This window comes from Sebastes fasciatus, chromosome 13, assembly GCF_043250625.1.
Source record: "Sebastes fasciatus isolate fSebFas1 chromosome 13, fSebFas1.pri, whole genome shotgun sequence".
Lineage (NCBI taxonomy): Eukaryota > Metazoa > Chordata > Actinopteri > Perciformes > Sebastidae > Sebastes > Sebastes fasciatus.
In genome coordinates, this window is record NC_133807.1 from 12745185 (window position 1) to 12766753 (window position 21569).

The 21569-nt window shown below is 42.3% G+C and overlaps 2 protein-coding genes across 3 annotated transcripts in view; one reads left to right on the top strand and one right to left on the bottom strand.

Moving 5' to 3' along the window:
* LOC141780358 (serotonin N-acetyltransferase-like) overlaps positions 1-437 on the top strand; it is a 5324-nt gene extending 4887 nt beyond the window's left edge. For both annotated transcript variants that reach the window (XM_074655541.1, XM_074655542.1), the window contains one exon: positions 1-437. This exon is cut by the window's left edge and continues 2440 nt beyond it. The gene's annotated coding sequence lies outside the window, so the exon portion shown is untranslated.
* Positions 438-2431: 1994 nt separating this feature from the next.
* Positions 2432-19405, bottom strand: LOC141780359 (envoplakin-like). The gene is made up of 22 exons (XM_074655543.1): positions 19159-19405; positions 16516-16615; positions 15314-15468; positions 15001-15124; positions 14771-14902; positions 14638-14679; positions 14367-14528; positions 12773-12880; positions 12537-12632; positions 12328-12438; positions 10168-10314; positions 9895-10049; positions 9680-9777; positions 9371-9543; positions 8326-8504; positions 7782-7920; positions 7445-7638; positions 7169-7319; positions 6987-7070; positions 6747-6890; positions 6322-6414; positions 2432-6208 (listed from the first exon to the last, which is right to left on the bottom strand). The coding sequence occupies exons 1-22, from the start codon at positions 19197-19199 to the stop codon at positions 2717-2719; spliced, it is 6120 nt and encodes a 2039-aa protein (XP_074511644.1). The 5' UTR covers positions 19200-19405; the 3' UTR covers positions 2432-2716.
* Between the last annotated feature and the right edge of the window lie 2164 nt (positions 19406-21569).

Genomic DNA, 21569 nt, shown 5'->3' on the forward strand with positions numbered 1-21569 from the left:
GGCCCAAGCAGGAAAAGTTAACAGTGTGTGTTTGTCCCTTCTGGGCTACTGTAGAAACATGGCGCCCGGCTCTGTGAAAACATGTTCCCTATGTAGATATAAATGGCTCATTCTAAGGTAACGAAAACATAACGATTCTTATTTTCAGGTGATTATACACTAAAGAAATCATATTTATTAATATTATATTAAATTTCTGCCAATAGATCCTTTTCATTGTTACACACTGTTCCTTTAATATACACTAGTGTCAGCAGATCAGTGCTACTGATTCACCACATTTCACACAGTGTACACCACTGACTAGAGATGCCACCATGGTGGTATCCTGAAATGTGAGGACATCATGACACAAGTTGATATTTGATCAGAACACCTCTGTAATATGCAGGAAAATAAATCAACTTTCTTTCAGGAATCTAAACTATTTCAGGTTCATTTTGGCATAAAGAGTAAAGTTACAGAGATAAATCTGCAGAATGAAGATGGCTTGCAGCGTCATAGATTTCAAGCTGATGCTGCCAGCTGGCATCTTTTGCACAGTTGGCTGTCAGTGAAGTCTGAGCTTTACTGGAGTTTATTTCCTCTGGCAGAGGGTTTCAAGCAGTGACGAGCAAGACGAGCAATTTAGTAAATGCATTTAGGATTGTCAGGAGTTTGTTTGGATGAAGATGCTTATGACTCATACTTTTTGTAATATGTTTATTTGCTTTTATGTTTGTATTGATGATCAATTTCCGGTAGCAATAAAAAAGCACCTCCCTGACCCAGCAACATTTTTTTTTCATCACTGAATATTGTCACTGCTCCTGATATTGCTGTAAGAAGAGGGATAATTCACTGAAGAAGAGTGCTTTAAATACTAATTGATATGGTGCTGGCATGATTGCAGGGCAGGCATAAGGGGGCTTCGCCATCGTTATTTATGACCATCAGCACTGCAGTCTAGTATTATGACAATAATAATTCAGCGAAACAAAAAGGAACCGCCAATTACCATCATTCATGTAATGGTCTAGTCAGTGCAAATGTGCCATTTGTGTTTCCACGTATGTGATGCTGTCATATTCTGGGCTATTAAGCAAGCTTTTCATTAGGAAGTCAGCCATTACGCATGCACTTAGATCACTATGCCATTGATAGAAACTGTAGAAAAATAATCCAGAATTTCCGGTTTATACAGGTGGTAAACTTTGATGAAAAAAAAAAAAAAGAAAATCAAGAAAGAAAAAAATAGTAATATGAGGCCAACAGTACACACCGCAAGCTGGTTATTTCATTACAGCATCATGGTAGTTGAGTGAGATGACACAACCATCAGGGAACATCCCTCTTAGACGCAGAGTGGGGCCACTTCAGCCTCTAGACAGGCTCATGTTCAGTAATCCCACAAAGTCCTTCCAGTCACCGCCGGGTAATCTGGCAGGTAGACATTCCAGCAGAGAGGCCGCATACGTATTCCCACATCAACACCATTTACTGTAACTGTGGGTAAAATGGGAGTCTTTCCGGCAATTCCCCCAACCTTTTAACCTTTTCCAGGAAAAAGGGATTTTCAGACCTTTATTTCCATTTTTTTGTGAGACGCATTAGGGCCGATCAGTTTCTACAGTGTTCATTTACTGATATGTATGCCGGCTGACAAGGTGGTGCACTCTGTGTGTTTTAGTTGTCCACGCGTCTTTTATGAGACACGCGTCTCATCCACGTAAACCTATGAGTTTGACCTTGTTAACCTTAACACACTACATGCTTGAGTCATATTTAATCTGTATCCTTAATCCATCGTTTCCAAGCATTTGACTCGCCGGGGGGTTTACAGGCATTGTATATTAAGTACAGCTATTTAAAGGAACAGTGTGTAATATTTAGTGGGATCTTATTGGCAGAAATGGAATATAATAATAATTAGTAACCTATGCTTTCTTTAGTGAATAGGCACTTGAAACTAAGAATCGTTGTTTGTTTGTTTTTGTTACCTTACATTGAGCCGTTCATATTTAAATAGGGAACAGGTCCTCTTCAAGGAGCCGGGCGTCATGTTTCCACAGTAGCCCAGAACGGACAAACCAAACACTGGCTCCAGAGTGGGACATTTGAGTTATCATGTCGACCACTACAGTTCTCCAACACGCTTGGCACACGGAAGAAGTTTCAGTTGGTTACAATCTGCACCCTACACTAGATGCCAGCAGATCCTTCACACTGAAACTTTAAGTATACTGTAAATCAATGGTTCCTAAACCTTTTCTGCAGGGCCCCCTTTTGTAGCTAAAAAATATTTTCAAGCCCCCCCCAAGGCCAGTGCAGAACTATGCATCATAATATTTAGCTCATCCACTGTGTAAATTAAATGGATTCAATTTACACACATATCTTCTGATGATTCAACTGTTAATATTTCAAATAACAAGACAGAGAAATGAATGTGAAGCTTGTGGAGTTTAATGAGCACTTAGGAAAGGATTTAGCTTGACAGTGCTGAAAAAACAATTTACCATATAAAACAAACATCACCCTCATTTTTTACAGCAGACCCAAAAATAGCACTGTAAAAAAGCAGATCCACATAAACAGTTTCACCAAAAATGTAGTATGCAGTGTACGAACAAATCAATTTTTCCTTTTTAACTTCACGCGGATCCGTTAGCATTATCACACACACCCTCTAGCACCAGTGGTTGCGGCAAATAAAAAAAATTCTTAAACTTCACATCTAGACTTTGCTGTAGGAGGAATTGAAACGATAGTTTGAGTATGATGGGGCATTTGCGGCATCAGTAGAGGCTGCAGGAAGCAGCAGGAGCCCCGTGCTGACGTCTCTCTTACACCGATCCATCGCCTGCTTGTATGATATCTTCTCTTTAGTGATGGGGTCTGTCAGCTCTTTTGTGTGGGACGCCTCATCTCGCAGCTCCTCAGCTGTTGCGCTGTCAATAATATCGCTGGCGAGAGCTTCGTCGAGACTGAGGCGGCCTGCTTTAGCGGGATTCACAAACCCACCGGTCAGGTACTGCACCTCCATGTACCTCCTGGCATTTTCTGCGGGAATGTACCCTTTCTTTGCAGCCTCTCCCACTGCGAGACGGTCTTTGGTAATGGGGTCCTCGACTCCAGTGAAGGCCTTCTGAGCGTTCAGAAGCTTGTACATGTCACTCGAGTCAATAAGGCCACGCTCAGCTGCCTTGTGGACGGACAGTTTGTCCTTCTTGGTGAGATCGACGATTCCCCCGGAGGCTGCTTGTGCCTCAAGCAGCTTCAGGGCTGTGTCGGGATCGAGGAGTTTGCGGGTCAGGGCGCTTCTCACAGACATGCGGCTTTCAGTGGTGGTGTCTAAAATACCAGAGATGGGGAAATGCTCATCACCGGGTGAAGCACTGAGGTTGGTCATACTGCCACTCTGGTGAGAGTTGAGGCTGGTGTAGGAGGTCCTCAGGGAGGATGGCATGGAGCTCAAGGGAGAGGCTGGGGGGGGTTTGGTGGGTGTTCTTGGGACTGGTATTGGAGGAACGATGGGCTTTTTGGTTTCCCCTGCAACAAGGAGGGCAAACTCAGAAATGGATATTTTCCCTTCCTTGTGGCGCGTCACATCATACTGGGTCAGGCGACCATCCCTCAGGGCATTGTTGATAGAGTACTGATTCCCACTTTTGCGATCCTGCAGAATTGTTGTATCCCCATCTGGACCAGTTGAGGTGATTTCCTCCCAGTCGCACTCCAACTCCGACAGGTGAATGTAGTGGTTGCGATCAATTAGCCCCTGCACGTAGGCATCATAGGGAGACATGTCTCTACCGGTTTCTGGATCCAGGATGGTGATCCTCGTGGAAAGATTTGTCTCCCTGGTGTGAGTTTCAGAGTGGTCCTCTTTCTGGACGCTGTTCTGCAGCTCGATGATGAGTGCGTCTCTCTGGTGTATTTTGTCTTTTTCATTGAGGATTTCTTTCTCCATCCGCTGTATTTCAGAGGAACTCTTAAGGCTCCTCTGCCGCCCCATCTGGTTTCTCTCACTCATCAGCTTGGACTGTTGCTGGAAGGTTATGCTGATGTTCTGTCTTTCACTCTCAAGCATTTTGAGCTGTCTGAGCAGATCCTCCTTCTCTCTCTGCAGAGCGTCTCTGTTGGTGACGTAAGTAATCTCCTCCTGAGAGGACATAGACTGCGACGTCTGAATGTGGGTAATTTTGATTTGGATGTTCTGAGTGTGATCCTCCTGGTCACGCCTGAGGTTTCTCTCCTGCATTACGAGCTCTCTTAGATGGTCCCTTTCAGCCTCCACCTGCGGGTCTTTCTCGACACGAACAACTTCTCTGTAAACAACCTTCTCAATTGACTTCTCCTTTTGCAGAAGTTCCAACTTGAGCCTCAGGTTGCGGATTTCTCTGTCTAGACGACTGATATTGGTGCTCTCAGTCTCGAAGTCGACACGTATACCATCAGTAAGTTTTTCCAGCTTAGGGTCCCTCTCCACTTTCAGGACCTCCTCGATGACAATCCTTTCCTCAACGGGCGCCGGAGAATTCTCCAATTCAAGAATGCGTGATTTGATCTGCCTGAGCTCTGACTCTACTTGAATCTTCTTCTGACGTTCGTCCATCTGAGCCAGGGTACTCTCTTTGTCTTGAATCAGGTTTCTTAGCTGTCTGACCTCTAATTCGATCTTCCTGCGGCCTTTCAGTTCATCGTCCATGTTCTTGTTCAACTTCTCATGCTCCATTATCTGCCTGGGGTCCTTCTGAAGACGCAGCACTTCCTGCATGACGATCTTTTCCTCTGGCTTCTGCCTTTCAAGGACAATGTATTGGTTCTGGAGGTCAAAGACACACTCCTCCACACTGCGGCGCTGGTGGATCTCCTCTCTTACATTCCTCCGAAGTCTGTCAGCCTCTTTCTCAATAAGAGGATCGTTCTCATATTTGATGAGCTGTTTATTGACAATAGTGGTCTCCACCTTGGATTTCTCAGCTTTCAGCTCGTCTCTTTCTTTACGCAGGCGCATCAGCAGCTCCAGGGTGGTGTCATAGTTGACTTGCAGACGGGCATCTTGGTTGTTCAGCCTTTGCAATTCCCTGGTTACCTCTGGGCTTTTCTCTTCTATGATCACCTCCTGGGTCACTTCCTTGTACTCCACTTTGGGTTTCTGAGCGCGCAGGGTAGTCAGAGTCGTTGTGATTGTCTTGATTTCTCTCTCCAGGTCTGTGCGGTTGCGGCTGAAATCATGCAGCTCTTTCCTCAGACGCACCACCTCGAGTTCTGTCTCCGGATCAACTCTGTAGATCTCATTGATGATCTCCTTGACCTCGACTTTGGCCCTGATCTTGTCCACCTCACTATAACGTAGCTGAAAGGTGGTCAGGTCCTTCATCAAGATGACATTCTCGTCTTTCTCCTCCTCCAAGGCCATTCGCAGTTTCTTCGACTCTTCCTGCATTTCTGGATCTTGCTGTACTTGCTTCACCACCTTGGTGACTATCTTGGGTTGTATGGTGGGAATTACCCTTTCCAGAGTGTTTATCTGACTCCTCGTGCTAAAAATGCTATCGTTTAGCGACTTGCAATGGAGCTGCTCCCCCGAGATATCGCTCTGGAACGTGAGAACTGCTTTCAGCATCTCCGGATCCTTTTCAAGCCTCACCACTTCTTTCTTAACAATCGTCTCCTTGATTCTTTGTTTCTGCTGAGACAGAACCGTGAGCTCTGTTTTCACGTGAACAGTCTCAGTATCTCTTGTTTGGTGCTCCAGTCGTATCCTGTGCATCTCATCTCTGATCCTGGTGGCTTCTTTGTCAAGCTGCGGGTCTCTCTCGTATTCTGTCAGTACCCTGTTGATCAGTTTTGGTTCGACTTTGATCATCTCTGTTTCCAATTTGATAATCCTCTCTCTTATAATTTCTATCTCTGAATTGGTTCTTGTCCTCTTCACTGTTTCATCCTGGATCCGATTTCTGAAGGACTTTAGTTCCACCTCCAGTGTGGGGTCACGGTAGTATTGCACCACCTCCTTCTCCTCCAACCTCTCCACTCCTCTCCTATTCTTAAGAGACACAAACCTCTTACGGTATGTTTCCAGGTCTCTTTCAGCATGTAAGCGCCTCTCAACCTCCTCACTTAATTCTGTTTTCAGACCACCACTCTCCTCTATGTCCTTCCTCTGGCTCTGTAGCTGAAGCTGCTGATTGACCACCACCCGACTAACTTTGTCTTCATTCTGCACATGAATAAAAGGACAAAGGAGATGATAATTTTGAGCAGGAAAAACTGGGAATTATTCTTCTATTACTTGAGTGTTGTTGATGTTATTTTAATTCCATAATATAGTACCATGGTCTTGATGTTCTTCGCCGTCCCCAACTGGCTGTGCAGCTGGTTGTTTTCTGCAGACACCTCAGAGAAAAGGTTCACTAGATCTTGTTCCTGTAGTGGAAGCAGAAGGCAAAATAGATTTAGAAATTGAAGACGACAGAGTGAAAATTTTAGAGAAAAGGTAGAGATTTGTCATGAGTTCTTAGTTACGGAAGCCCTAAACGGACATGATTCAAACTTTTTTCTAATGCGGTTACCTCAAGGTCACAAGTTAATTATGTTAACTCGAGAAAACTAACTTTTTTATCTCAAGATAACGAGATACTCAATTCATTATCACAAGAAAACAAAAGGCTGTTTTCTTTTATTATTTATAATGTTTTTGACTCATGAATCATGTCCGTTCAGGGCCTCCGTACTTAGTTGTCTTTAGGCAGTTATACCTTTCTCTGTACAGCCTGAGCCATAGTTGAAGTATGACGTTTCTTTAGGACTGGTCTATCATCCTCGTCATCATCATCATCATCGTCGTCGTCATCGTCATCATTCAGAGTGCCACGGTAAATGTTTGACTTAACGCCGTACTCCTGAAAGGAAATATATTTAAAGATCAAAGGATGAAGTACTTGGATGTGCATAACCAATCAACTGTAAATGAGAATAATAATGTTCTCTGAACTCACATTCAGGACGCCCTGCAGATCACGGGAAAGATACCTGACTCGGTCTAAATCACCGGATTTCCTCTTGATGTCCTCCAACACTTTCTAAACGAGACATGTAATCCACACAGACTTGGTTAGTAGTAGTTTGAAAATAGAAATTGGAGACAGGTGTATGTATTTAAAGAAATACTTCCACTCACCTTCTGAGAGCTCTGCTTGGCTGCTATCTGCGCCACATCATCTGTAGGTTTGATCGCATTATTGGGCAAATTGACCAAGAAGAAATCCAGTGACTGAACAGCATTCTTGAAATCTTGGTTTTTACTGGTTGCTTCTTGTATGAGACCAGACCTAAAGCGAAATATAAAAAAAACACACCTCATCACTCATGAAAGGCTTCCATTTTTAAATAAAGACATAACTGTATGGAAGTTAAAAAACACATATACAGTTACAACAATGCCTGTTTTACTCACCTTTCCTGGAGCTGATTATTGACATTGGTGTAACGGTTCTTCAGCTGTTTCACCTCATTCTCCTGGCGGCAGATGTCTGGACAGTATTCATTGAAACCCCGTTTCAAGGAGCTGCATGCCTGCTCTGTCAGGTCCAAGTCTCTGCCTAATTTAGTCAACTCATCCTTCTTTGAGACGACATCTTTACGCATAAGCTGTTTGGCATGAGGAGAAAGAACAGAGGTAAAGAAAACTACAGGTTTGAATCCCTTTGGGGAATTCCATGCTCTACCCCCATATTATATTATCACACATGTGATTATGAAATCTTTTTTGGTTGCATTATAAAGTACAACACCTGCAGCTGCTGGTTGCGACTCTGGAGGGCGTTGGGTTGATCAAGAATGGCGCCATCTTTAGCCAGCTTCTCCTCAAACCCAGAGACGATGCCTTCCACGTTCTGCTTCCGCTTCTCCAGGTACATGGAGGCTGTAGCTCTGGAGAGGAGAGAAACACGGGAGGTAATGATGAAAAAGGTCTCTGAAGATCATTTTTTCAAAGCTAAAATGTGCTACTTGCCTATATTAATGGTACAATTGATAACAACTCCAACGTTCCATTGCATTCACTTCACAACAGGTGGTTGCCAGTTCGCTGCACAACCTGCATATTTTATGGTCGAGTGCAGTGAGTCTCAGATAGACAGTCATGTCAAGTAATGAATCTTTCATGGTAGAGCAAAGTCATTTGTAGCTATAGGCCTACATTAGGTGTGTATGTGTGTGTGTGTGTGTGTGCGTGTATTAATTCACAATCATAATAATTGTTTTTAGGAAAAGCCATACTTTTATTCTCTGCCTTTCTAAAAGCTCTGTGGATGTTTTTTAAAGAGAAACTCTTACTTTTGATTATAAAGATCAAGGAGAGTGTTGATGTCATCAATCTTGTTGTTGGCAGCGCTGAGTTTGATGGGCAGGGTGGAGGTGTAGGGTCCCAGGGGTTTGTTGGCCAGAATGGGCTCCATCTCTCTCTGGACCGCAGACTTCTCTGACTCCAGCTTTCTCACAGTCAGAGCAGATCTCTGGAGGGCAAAGTCATGTGGTGTTACAGATCACAACAAGATAGACATGTATTTAGTTTTAGTTTATTTAATGTATTTATATCAGGGACCATGTACAAAAATACACATTAATCTCAAAAAAGAAAAGAAAAAGATGCTTTGTACCAGATTTAGCTACTAGCACACATTCACACAGTCCTGTTTCTATCACTTTGGAGGACATTACATTGTCTTAAATTCATTTCCCTTAGACTTACCCTAACCATAACATAACCGCTACTTGCCTAATCCTAACCCTAATCTTAAAGGTCCAGTGTGTAGGATATGGCGGTATCTAGTGGTGAGGTGAGATTTCAACCAACTGAATCTTCTCCCGTGTGCCAAGCGTGTTGGAGAGCTACGGTGACCAACACGAAAACGCAAATGGTCCTTTCTAGAGTCATTTAGGACACAGCTAATGCATAAAGTGTGTGTACGTGGGAAGTGAGTGGTGAAGCAAGAGAGAGAGTGGCGGCGACGGGAGCGAGTTATGTTATAGACTCCGGCCCAAGCAGGAAAAGCTAACAGAGTTTGGTTAGTCCGTGCTGGGCTACTGTTGAAACATTGCGATGCAACATGGTAGCCTCCGTAGAGAGGGTATCATCACATACGGAGCAGGTCCTCTTCACGGAGCCGTCCGCCATGTTTCTACAGTAGCCCAGAACGGACAAACCAAACACTGGCTCTACATAGGGCTATTCGCGTTTTTCACGTTGGCCACCGTAGTTCTCCTATGCTCTCGGCACACGGGAGAAGTTTCAGTTGGTTGCAATCTGCAACCTCACCACTAGATGCCGCCAGATCCTACACACTGCTCCTTTAAAGCATTTAAAGTTGTTCATATTCACCTCGTGCTCTTGCAGCCTGTTCGCCAGGTCCTCAGTGGGGCTGCGATTGTCTAGCGGGGTTCTGAGTCGACTCAGGATTTCTTTTTCGCTCCGCTCCAGGGCTCTGTTGATCCGGTCTAATTCACTGACCAGATCTGCAACTCTGGGATCCTCTGGAGCACTTCGAACGACAGCTGAGGAGGAGCAAAGACAATAACACAACAATGAAAAGTTAGATTTGCCCAAATCTCCTATCAAAGACTCTTTCGTTGTCTTTATAGCCAGGGAAAACAAAATGACGCTGCCCTGTTAAGATGTCGTCCTTCTCACCTGCCTTCTGAGGACGGACCACCTCCACAGTGGGGTTCTTCAAAGAGGTCATTAGTGCAGATCTACGGCTCTTTAGATCCGTCAGCGCTCTGTTGAGACTGAACGCACACAGACACCCATCATTAAAATCCATCACAGGCGTTGTCTCTGTTCTCATCACATAACAAAACAATGTAAGAAAAACAAACTGTAGGTGGTGAGTTTGCACACTGTACCTGTTTACTTTATCCCGCGCCTCAGCATCAGGTGGAGGGATCATGAAACACGCCCCAGGGAGGGTCCTGGTCTGCCCACCGCTGCTCTGAAGCTCCCAGTTCCTATTATCAGAGTTGGACTTCAGGATTAACTCCTCACCACGCCTCACTGCGTCCTGAACCAGACAGAGAAGATGACAAAATAAAGATGACGATAACAAGAATATGTTGCCTTTCCTGCCATAGGAAATCATGTTTTTATATTAGAGTAAATGACAGCTGATGACAGCCTACCTCTTTATCTGCCCAGTCACACAGGGACACTACAGTGGTGGGTACGGTGGACCTCGTTCGGCGTAACTTCAGAGGCACGACGCCGCTGCTGGAGTCCTTGAGGGCAACCAGGCGCTGCTCGTTCCTCTTTATTGCTGGTTCATCTCCCTGAGGGTATTATTGAATGATTAGAGCAGAAGCAACACAAACAAACAAGGATATAATGTGCTGTATCCCCAACTTTGGTATTTCTTGATTATCTAATCATGTAGAGGTGGAGCTGATTTTGATGAGCAGGTTGAAGCAGCTTTAAAGCCGGTTACTGGCTGCTTTGAAGAGTGACGCCTGAGAGGTACCATAGGTATTACAATAGAAGATAGAAACTAAATAATAAAATATTCTTTTTTCTTTTCTTTTTTTTAATATATTTATAATTGGCAGTGTATTTTTTCAGGAATTGTTTCATTTTAAGGTTTCATTCTCTGTTTTGTCTTTAACTCATTTAAGATTTCATGGCTCATATCCCAAATACCAAACTGTATGTTGATATTGTCAACATAACTGAACTGAAACTAAATGTTACAATGAAAGGTGGGTAGTCTTGATCGTGACAAGATGACCATGAAGCTGTGATGTGCTCTCAAATTTAGAGATTTGGTGGACTTTAAATTAATGTGGCACAATTAATATATAAATAAAAAAAATAAGATGCTTCCAGACTGTATCCACAAGTTGTTCCAAATTACAGTGAGTCAGTATGAACTAAAAGGAATTTGCATGTTTACAAAAACAAAGATAAGAACGAATGCGCAACAAAGATTTATAACAGTCAAAATTGTTAATTTGTGAAATACTTTTGAAAATTTGTAATACACTTAATAGATTTTAAAGGTTAAGATGATAAAACTGAGGTGTGAACACTAATGTGTATATACATTTTTGTTGGGGACTTTTTGGGTATATATAATAAACATACATCTTTTTTTGTTTCTTTCATTTTTAGTGTATAAATTTAATGAGAATTAAATTAAACACAAATTTTATTTAAGTTTTATAAGTTGAAAACGACCAAAATATATTAAACAAAAAAAAAAGTATAGAAATGGGACTCTGACCTGACAGGTTACATTTGGAGGCCTGTGATTGGCTGATTCAGTGGTTGTGGGAGGGCATTGTGGGTAGACATAATTGTAGTTTTACATTTTTAAAAACTTCACTGCAGTCTGCACTAAAGACTCTCACTTACACTTTAATGAAAGTTACTCTGAGCTTCTTTATAAAAGTCCAACTTTTTACTAAGAATTGTTTTACTCACAAGTCAAAATTTAAGGCCATTCTTAAAGGCCAAGATTTTAGAAAAATTTTTTGATACATTTGTTGATATGCTAATTACATCCCGACAGCAATCAATGAATCAAATGCTCTGACAAAAAAAAAAAAAAATCGGTATCTTTCTCTCTATATTTAGGGACATTTGGAGCTAATGCTGCGAGCTACTTTCATTGGGAAAGAGTTGACAACACTGGGCTGTTTTTTTTCGGATGGATCCATTTTAAAAATCTAGTGTACTCTTGCTAGTTTCTCTAGATCGCCCACCCTTTAGGACCATTTCTAAAGTAAGTCCCTGTTCTGGGTTTGACTCAAAAACACTATCCCTATAACTCAGTTAACCTGCCTCTTGGAACAAACCCCTGCAAACGGCCAAATACTTAAAGTCAACACAGGATGTGAAGAACCTGAAGATTGAGACTAAAACCTGTAAAACTGAACAGGGCACTTTTCACACACTTACAGCGTACAGACGTCTTTATCGCAGAGAAACCTCTGAGGTCATATTCATTAAACATTAAAAAAACGTTGTTCTTATTTGTTGATCCCTATTATAATATCCTAAATATATGAGAATGTTTTTAATCTATCTTGCATGTTAATCACTATTTGAGAATTAAAAAGTAAAATAATGTGTGGTTTGCAGAGCGTATCACTGAGTAAAATATACGGGTTTTTTTACAAAAGAATAAACACCTAGCACTTCGCTGTAAGTATGAGTGAGACTCTTAACAAATGTGTCTTATTCTTCACATGCAGCGAAGAACTTTGCTGCAGGTTTCAACGTTTCCATACTCTTCAAGGCTTTCTAGAGCTGCATAGAAACCGTGACATAACAAAATGCAGTTGTACCTCCAGCGCCAACAGGACCTCGGAGTTGCTCTTGTCGGCCAGAGACTTTGGGTCCATGTTGCCGCTGAGTCTCTCCAGGGACTCGGACAAAGTCTCCGCATCAAGCTGGAACTGCATTAGACAAATAGTCACTTTAATGAACAGGCCGATTTATCAGAAGAGATATTGTCACAGTCGGTCGTAGTGTGGTGCGGTCAGGGGATCTCTACCTTCCTGTAGTCTTCAATGTTGTCCAGGTGTAATTCCTGTGCCAGACACAGGTTGAGGAAGGCCTGCCACTCAGCCTGCACAGTATCTCTGTGTGCCTGACAAAAACAATCACCTCGATTCAGATTAATCCAATTTCATTATAAGCATTTATTTCAATTGATTTGACCACAAGTCATACCACTATGTAGAGTACTATGATTATTTATGTTTCTAATGAAGTAGCTGACATGTGTACCTTTATTGTTGAGCTGCCCGGGTGTCTCGTTTCAGCGAGACGATCTCCTTCCTCCTGCAGCTTGTTGATCTCACTCTCGTGTGCTAGCAGTCCGTTGTTTTTGAATTTCTGTAGATAAACAGAAACAACATAAAGTGGGATGTAGAAGACATGACGTAGTGTTTCAAGTAGAGCTGAACCCCTACCAATCTGGTGCCCCTAGGCAAGATTTTAGCTGTTTCCCCTTGCATCACAGCCAATCCCACCACCAAGCATTGTGTTCATACCAGAGGTGTGAACTCAAGTCACATGACTTGGACTCGAGTCAGGCTCGAGTCACAATTTTGATGAATTCAGACTTGACTTGACAAAATCAAAAAAGACTTGCAACTCATCTTGGACTTGAAGACCAGTGAGTCATGACTTCACCTGGACTTGAGCCTTTTGACTTGAAAATACTTGATACCTTCCCCTAAACCCAAAGATCGGTACCGTAGCTAACTCCAACAGCGTCAGAGATATTGGATTTATTTACTTTTGACAGATCCTTTATTGATTTGTTTGGGAAGAGGATTTGCTCAAAAAACTGAACTGAACAAACTGAATTTCTATCTTTTGTTGTTTATTGCTGAATCCCCGAAAAGTGGTGTTTTGTTGCAGAACTCTGGACTCTCTACTTTCTTTATTTTTGGTGAATATTATTGGGTCCGACAGCATCCAATCTAGTTGCAGGAAAAAAACATGAACAACTTGAGCGCAAAGACTTGAGACTTACTTGTGACTTGCAAAACAATGACTTGGTCCCACCTCTGGTTCATACACTCACACAGAAATAACATAGCTTTATGTATTTGAGATTAAGCTACGCAGCTCACACTTAAAAGAAAGTGATCATTTCTCAAAATGATGTCGTAGACCTGAATAGTCTTTCCTACTTTCCCAAATGAATTTAATGTGGAAGTAACAAACGTTGACTCTTAGCTATTAGGGTGATGCTACAGTCAACCCAGAAAATAGGGCCTACTGAATAGGTTACATACTGTAGTTATGTTGTAGTGGGCTTTTTTTATAATATTTAGAAATAATAGTATTAAAATATGATTACAAAAAAATAGTAAACATTAATTTTGGGCACCCCTATTGTATTTTCAATGCTTTTATTCCTAAAGTCTGTGTTTTAGCTATTGCCTGACCGGGGACTACAGATGAAAATTAGCCTTTCTGACTATTTTCAGAAATGTTATCATTATGCACTGTCCCTGTAAAATAAAGTAATAAACTAAACTAAACTATGGATGGATGGCGCCCCTCGCATTCGCCTATACCGCCTATGCCTAGGGCTGGCTCTGGTTTCAAGTATTTAAATAAGATTCTCCCAGCAGCTACGCAGTTACTATGTACCATACTGGTTACACCAGTTAGGTTCCAAGCTGGTGCAACAGGCCCCTGGAGGATTATGCTTGAAGGCAACCTGACAAACAAACTTTTAATATTCTTCTATCCAAAATATCTCCGCCCGCTCCTGCACCTCCGTCTGATCACAAGTCGACACAATAAGCCAGAAATCAGTCAATAATGACAACACCATCAGGACACAATGCCGTCCCCCCCTCACCTCATACTCCATGCGGATTCCCGCGGGGTCGACCATGCGATCACTCCAGTCTCTCTGGAGGACCCTCTCCTGCTGGCCTGACAGGTAGACCAGCTCCTTGGTGCAGCTCTGCACGTACTCGTACAGAGAGGCCAAGTGGACGCGTCTCTGCTGGGAGCTCTCCTGTAGATTACATGCACATTACATTATACACGTCCCTCTGAACTTAACTGACTTCAAACAACACAAGTCACACATTGAAGAGTCAACAAGTGCAAAAAAAACAACTCACGGAAAGTTTTGCATATCTCTCTTTGAAGGCGGCGTACTGCTCCTGCGAACAAAGACAAAAAAGAGGAAGAAAAATTGATGCATCCTGCGTGAAGTCCTACAGAGAGTGTGGATGTGTTGTTTTGTGCTGTTACCTGTGGAGCGGCGGAGCTGGGCGTCAGCTGGGCGTTGTAGGCCTCGATCTCCTGGTGCAGGATGTTATGTTCTGCAATCTGCTTCTCTACATCGGTCAGGTTGGGACCGTATCCGTCTGCCTTCAACTCTTTCTGTAAATCACAGCAATACAAAGCAGAGAAATTGTTAAACCTGTGACATTTATGAAGATGATTTATGAAGACCAATGATTGCCTAAGCCTGAACCGACCAGTTTCTCATCCAGCAGAGGACCCCAGTCGATCTTTGGTTTCGGCTCCAAAACTAGCCCCTGGGCGTACAGCTCCCTGTAGATGGCACAGTCCTTCACCCAGCGATCATGGAGGTTTTTCACACTGAAAAAGGGAGAATCAGACAGTGTTTTTACGTAACTGAGAAGTAGATGGGTGGAGAGCAGTAAAGGGGAATGTGGAAATGACACTTTGAGGCGGGCATGTCTCGATGGTATGCGACGTGTCGAGTTTTAGGTGTGTCTGTTGTCTGGCATGCCTGCGTTTGTGTGTGACACTCCAGAATCAACTCACTCTTTCTCTATCTCGTGGGCCTGCGGGTGCCCCAGCCTCTTGGCCTTGTCCACGTCCATGAAGAGATCCTTCAGCAGCTCCTCGGCCTGCCCCAGGTTGTAGGCGTTCTCCTTCTGGTGGATCAGGGCCTGGTTCTTCCCATCGCGCTCTGTGTCCTACAAGGGGGACAACAGGAGCGTTGTGTTTGTCAGATTCAGACTGTTTTATCACCAGGAAAACTGAAGCCAGGAAAAACGCCCTTGCTTTGACAATCATGTGTTTCTGAGCTCATCTGATTTTGAGGTTCTGTTGAATCATGTCCTTATTAAACTGGTTTAGTGTTTGTTTGAACTGATTTAAGTGTCAGTGTCAAAAGTGGCAATTTTAAATTATCTTGTTAATCAGTGTGCCATGTCAACATTAAAGGAGCAGTGTGTAACATTTCAGGGGATATGTCTTATTCCACCTATAAAAGGCAACGTGCAAAGCAACATTAAAAAAAAAAAAATTATCCCATAATTAGGACATTGTAATTATATATAAAAGAGTACTATAAACAAAGGCTGCCATCCTTATGAAAACATCCATATCTGAGTTAAAATCATTAGCCAACCTTCCACCAATCTTGTTCACCAGCAATAAACTTAACAAATTCTGCGACAAGTATTAGCCAATCAGAGACAGAGTAGGGCGGGTCTTCGTGGAATGCGGGAGGGGAAGAAAATCAATCAAACAACCACCCACAAATAACAGGTTACGCAACTGTCAAAAGCTGTGAAGGAAGTCATTTGGCATGCGGATGAGAGGGCACTTCAACATTTCCAACAAACTCTCCTGTATATTTATTGCTAATGTGCCATTGGTTAAGCTACTGTGTGAAGGCGTGCTTAAGGTTGCCTACCCCTGATTTATTGTATCAAACACTGGAAATCATACCGTAATTGTTCCAGGTCTCAAAGTGCTGAACACGTTGATTAATGACATGGCATTAGTTCTGGTGGTTTTGCTTCCAAAGCTTGTTTTAATACACTTTATTTACATTTACATATAACTCCCTGCAATATAGGTTCAATAAAAATAAAGAAATAAAAGAAAAACAGGTGGTCATCCTTGGTCACATGTTTTACTCTCACAGAGATGACTTCATTGGTAGCAGTTTTCAAGCATCAAATTAAGCCTGTAAGTCTTTATTTTTGTGGCTCTGGTTCTCGTGGACTTCTTACCACAGCAAGCAGCTCCTCCGATGACAGGATGTTCTTCTCTACCTGGTCTGCATTCTTCTGCATGCGAGCGATCACCACAGCAAGGTCAGTGGCCTGAGTCCTGGATAAAAACAAACAGAGATGATGGTTAAGATCCTGCACACCAGTGACATCATTTTGTGAGGATGTTGCATGATTTGAAGACATTAGGAAGTAAGACATACTCTTGTTACTGTGATTTAATAGCTTGTTTTTGTACTAATATACTTAAATCAGCAAATCTACTTGCATGCTTATAACTGGTTTACATTCTGTTGTTTGGTAGTTCAGACTTTAGAAGTTAATCAGCTGTTTTGTGTGGATTATTTTGATCTTCAAAGTAACTATTGCTGTCAAATATAAGTAGTGGAGTAGCGTGAACAAGATTTCCCTCTGACATGCAGCAAAAAAGTACCTCAGAGTTGTACTTAATTACAGTACTTGAGTAAATGTAGTTAGTTTCCCACCACTGGGTTTGACATGTAAAGAGCAGCTTTTGTATCTCAACTTGACAGTATTGCTTTTGCTCTTAAGGTAATGAAAGAGCACTGGAGTTAATGGTTTCGGATGAGGACATAAAACCCACTGACAGCACGAACAAAGACAATTCCTTCACCTGCTCGACACAAATTCTTCACTGGCATGTCACTCATAGGCGACTTTCTGCAGACCTGTTTGTGCTCTCTGGGTGTTTGTTCTGTCATTCCTCCTCCGCTGTGATATGCAAGCCAACTATTTAACGTGACACACCCGGATCAGGATCCAGGGGACAGATTGTAGTAGAGAACCCCCTCCTCCCCCGTCCCCTCTCATTAGTCAGGAATGTCGTCGGTGTGTGACACTACGCCATTCAGCTCTTATCAAGTGAACGGTGTCATAAATTTCCAGTTGCGTTATGACAGTTGTAGTCAGACATTATGGCTCGTAGTAGGCGGGGTACTAGTGGTAGATTACTTCCTGCAGTGACTTCTTTGTATTACTCCCAGTGGTGGAATGTAACTACGTACATCTAGTCAGGTACTGTACTTCAGTACAAATTTGAGGTACTTGTACGGAATTTACTTTTCATGCCACATCTATTAGTTACTTATTATGGGCTCTATTGTATGCAAAACGTGTAAAAATCATATAAAATATGATGCTAAACTACCCAACTGTATATACAAAGTAGGGCTGAAATGCAAAAATGCCAAACATTTCACGGTTTCAGCTTCTCAAATGAGAGGATTTGCTGCCATTCCTTTGAATTATTTAAATATTTGTATTTATTTTTAATCATTTTGAAGTCTGGACTATGTGGTAGGACAAAACAAGGATTATGTAGGTGTCACTTTGGGCTCTGGGTAATTGTGACGGGTGTTTCCTCATTAATTTCTGAAGTTTTACAATCAATCAGGAGATTAATCCATAATGAAAATAAATATTACTTCAATATTTCCTTCACTTCCACCAACTACAGCAGTAAAAAATTATGCTTTTACATTAACACATATAATTAATATGTAATTATATGTATTAATAAGTAATATTGACCTGTTGTAATGGAGTTACACATTCTTTTTACAGTGTGGCATCAGTACTTGAATACTTCCAAACACACAGTCTTGCCATAATCATGAATACTCCACCATGTGTATCAGGTGAGCCATTCACCACATTATATACTTACTCAATTACTCACTGCCTTCCATTCAAACTCAAGTGTGTCACTGAAGACAAACAAGACCTTGCAGCAGAGAGAGACCCTGCCCTGCCACTCCCAGTCAGTAACAACCTCCAGCCTTTGCCTGCACGGCACACCCCGCTGTGAAGGAGCGCTAATGTCCAACAGTATGTGTCCCCACTCCACACCCCGAGAAGAGATAAACACCTGTCACTTTCAGAGGAGCGGGGTGGCAGTATAGGTTGAGCAATTCTAAACTCTCTACAAGTCCATACGTTTATTGCCATGTGTAACTACATAAAACACTCCTCTACTCAAACACTGGTTCCACTTACGCAGCAATGACAACAAGCCACATCCTCTATTATATACTTTCTCGGTTGGATTAGAGCATTAAAGGCACACTGTTGACACTTCGGCTTAATGAGTAGGAACACTGCGGCACCAAAACTTGATTTGGTGAGTCAGACAACTTTGACGATACACCCCTTGGGCAAAGATGTCAATACAAGTTCTGCGGTTGAATAAACGAGTCAGATGAGGTGACGAGAAGACGTTCAGTGAAGAAAAGTTACTAACATAGTGGTATTATCAGAGAACACAGGAGAAGACTGAGACATTTCATGTTCAAGGAGGGTTCATTCATTCATGCTCCTATAGTTTTCTTTTTTTAGAATGAATGAAAGACAGATATTTCTATTTGACACATACAGATCATTGTTTTCATATGGCACCTGACTCCTGTGGTGCACCGGGTTGTCCCGGGGAAATAAAACCCTGTGCAAACAATGAATGGAATCATGGTACAAAAAACAGCCTGCATGAAGCAGATTTTCAGGAAGGAAGAAAACACAGCGTGAAGCAGGAAAGGAGAGGAGACAAGACAAGGGACAGTAACATAAGACTAGGAAACCTGACACACACACACACAGAGAGAGAGAGAGAATGTTGTCTGAACTCACTTGCTGATCTTTACCGGACTGTATTCCTTTTTGTTCGACATCTTGGGAGACTGCTCGGGCCTGTTCGTTGTAATCGGAGTCCCCGAGTGTGTTTCTTCAGACCTCACTCTCTCCTCTCCTGTTTCATTCTCACTCCTTCTTGTCTCTTTTGGCGAGAGTTCACCTGTCTCAGCTCCTCCCAGGCCAGCAGGTGTGTCATCAGCAAAGGCAGCGGAGGAGCAGACCGGGCGGACCTGTTCCACGCTCCTCGCTCTGCCTTTATGTTCTTAGAGCTTTTTCCTTCTAGTAGTTTTTCACGAGTCTGCTTTCATAGAAATGTGTTTTATTAAATGCATGATGAGGAAACATGATGCGTTGATGTGCAGTTTCTGAACATTTAAGTGTTTTTTTTTCTCACAGAAATGCTCTCTGAACCTGATACAGCTCTGTTATCAGCTCCATACAACACAAGACGTGGCAGGACGTTATAAAACACACACTGTCTCCACATGTATGATTGTGTTGGAATGTAGACGGACTAGTTACTCGATGGCTGGATATCAGGATCATTGCTTGTACTTGTTTTTATTGTTCTTTTAGACATGAAATGGAAATTTAGATTTGTATGCTACATAATAACAAAGGTGTATCAGGAAAGTATGAATAAAAACAGAAAAGTTTGACATCTTAATGAGTGGGTTATGATCAGATTTGTGCAGCATCTGAACAGTAAGGTGCAGTAGTAGTAGTAGTAGGTGCAGGTTGCAACACTGGAAAGATGACATACTAACATTGTTAACCATAATAGTAGGAGAAGGTTTAACTTGTTTTTCTAAACAAAATATGTTCGCACCAGAGTTTTGGCAGTTTTTCAGCTGAACCCTGATTAATTAATTGGTTTAATTATTATAGTTATTATTTTTATTGCTACACCTGACAGACCCGCAGTGACAGCGCACATTCATTTGCGAGTATCAGTGGTTATCAGACACATGCCCCGTGAAGTGGTGGACGAGTCAAGGTCTAGAGCGAAGAATTCAAACTTCACCTGCAGCCAAAAGAAACAAAAAAGGCTGCTAAAGAAAGATAATATGTAAAACTACATTGCATGCATATTATTTCATGTGAGGGTGTGTGTGTGTTATTGTTAGCACAAAACACACAGATGCACGGTAATGTGGGTGGTGGGAGTCGGAGGCACCTTTGCAGGTTAGAGTGGAACAATGGGACTTCTCTACGCCTCAGAGGGGAGAAAATGGTTCAGCATGTTGCTCCGTCTCATGCTTGCAGTGGGTGTGTCTGACACACACCCAGAGCAGTTGGGCTACTACTCCAAGCAATGCACACATACCTGCGGGGAGACGGAGTGATTAAGGAGAAGGAACAGAGAGGTAAAAGATTACACAGAGAGGAATGAGTGACGGAACAAGAAAGTGGTGATGATTGAGGAGGCACATACATACTGTATGTGCCTCCTCAATCATCACCACTAGTGTCACTTGGCCCTGACATTTGTGCTTAGCAGTACTTAAAGCAGCTATAATTGATTTTATTATTATTTTTTATAATAATGCATTAAAGCAGCAGTGGGTAGAAATGGAGCAAATATGATTAAAAAAAGTTATTTTTATAAAACGGTCACTATATCCTGACAGTAGTGCATGAGACAGGTAATCTGAAACAAATCATGTGCCTCTGTGTCCTCCGGGGATCCTAACAGCATCTGCAAGATTTCACAGACCGGAGAACAACAACCAATCAGAGCTGAAGACTTGACGTCTCTGAGCAGCTGTCAATCACTCGCGAACTCCGATCGAACGGTCCAACTAGGCAGCGCTGATCAAATATGAATCAATATTCTGTTACTGTAATGCCTATTTCTTGCCTCAAATGTTTTCAGAAACATTTTGTAGTGCACGGTTTAGCTGTAAAATGAGAACGTTTGTGACCCGGCAGCCTTGTTGAGATCAGTTGAGGAAATACCAAGCGCCGCCCACAAGCCGGAGTAAACTTTCTCATTTTACAGCTAAACAGTACACTACAAGATGTTTCTGACAACATTTGAGGTGAGAAACAGGTATTAGATCAACACAATTTAAATTCAGTCAGCGCTGACTAGTTTTACCGTTTGTTCAGAGTTTGTGAGTGATCGACAGCTGCCTCCGTTGAATGAACAGCCAATAGGAACGCTCTCTCTCTGAAATGACCTGTGATTGGCCAAAGTCTCCCGTCACGGGCTAGATTTTCTAAAGCCTGAAAACAAAGCCATGAGGAGGTACAGAAGTCTAGTTTTCTTACAATATGCTGAAAGGTTATTATGGACCAAAAATATTCAGCCTACTGCAGGTTTAAGAGCCAGATATTTCCCTCAGCAGTTAGTAGAGACCAAAACAGAGCTAAAAGTAGAGTAAACTTTGCACTTACATTTGCTA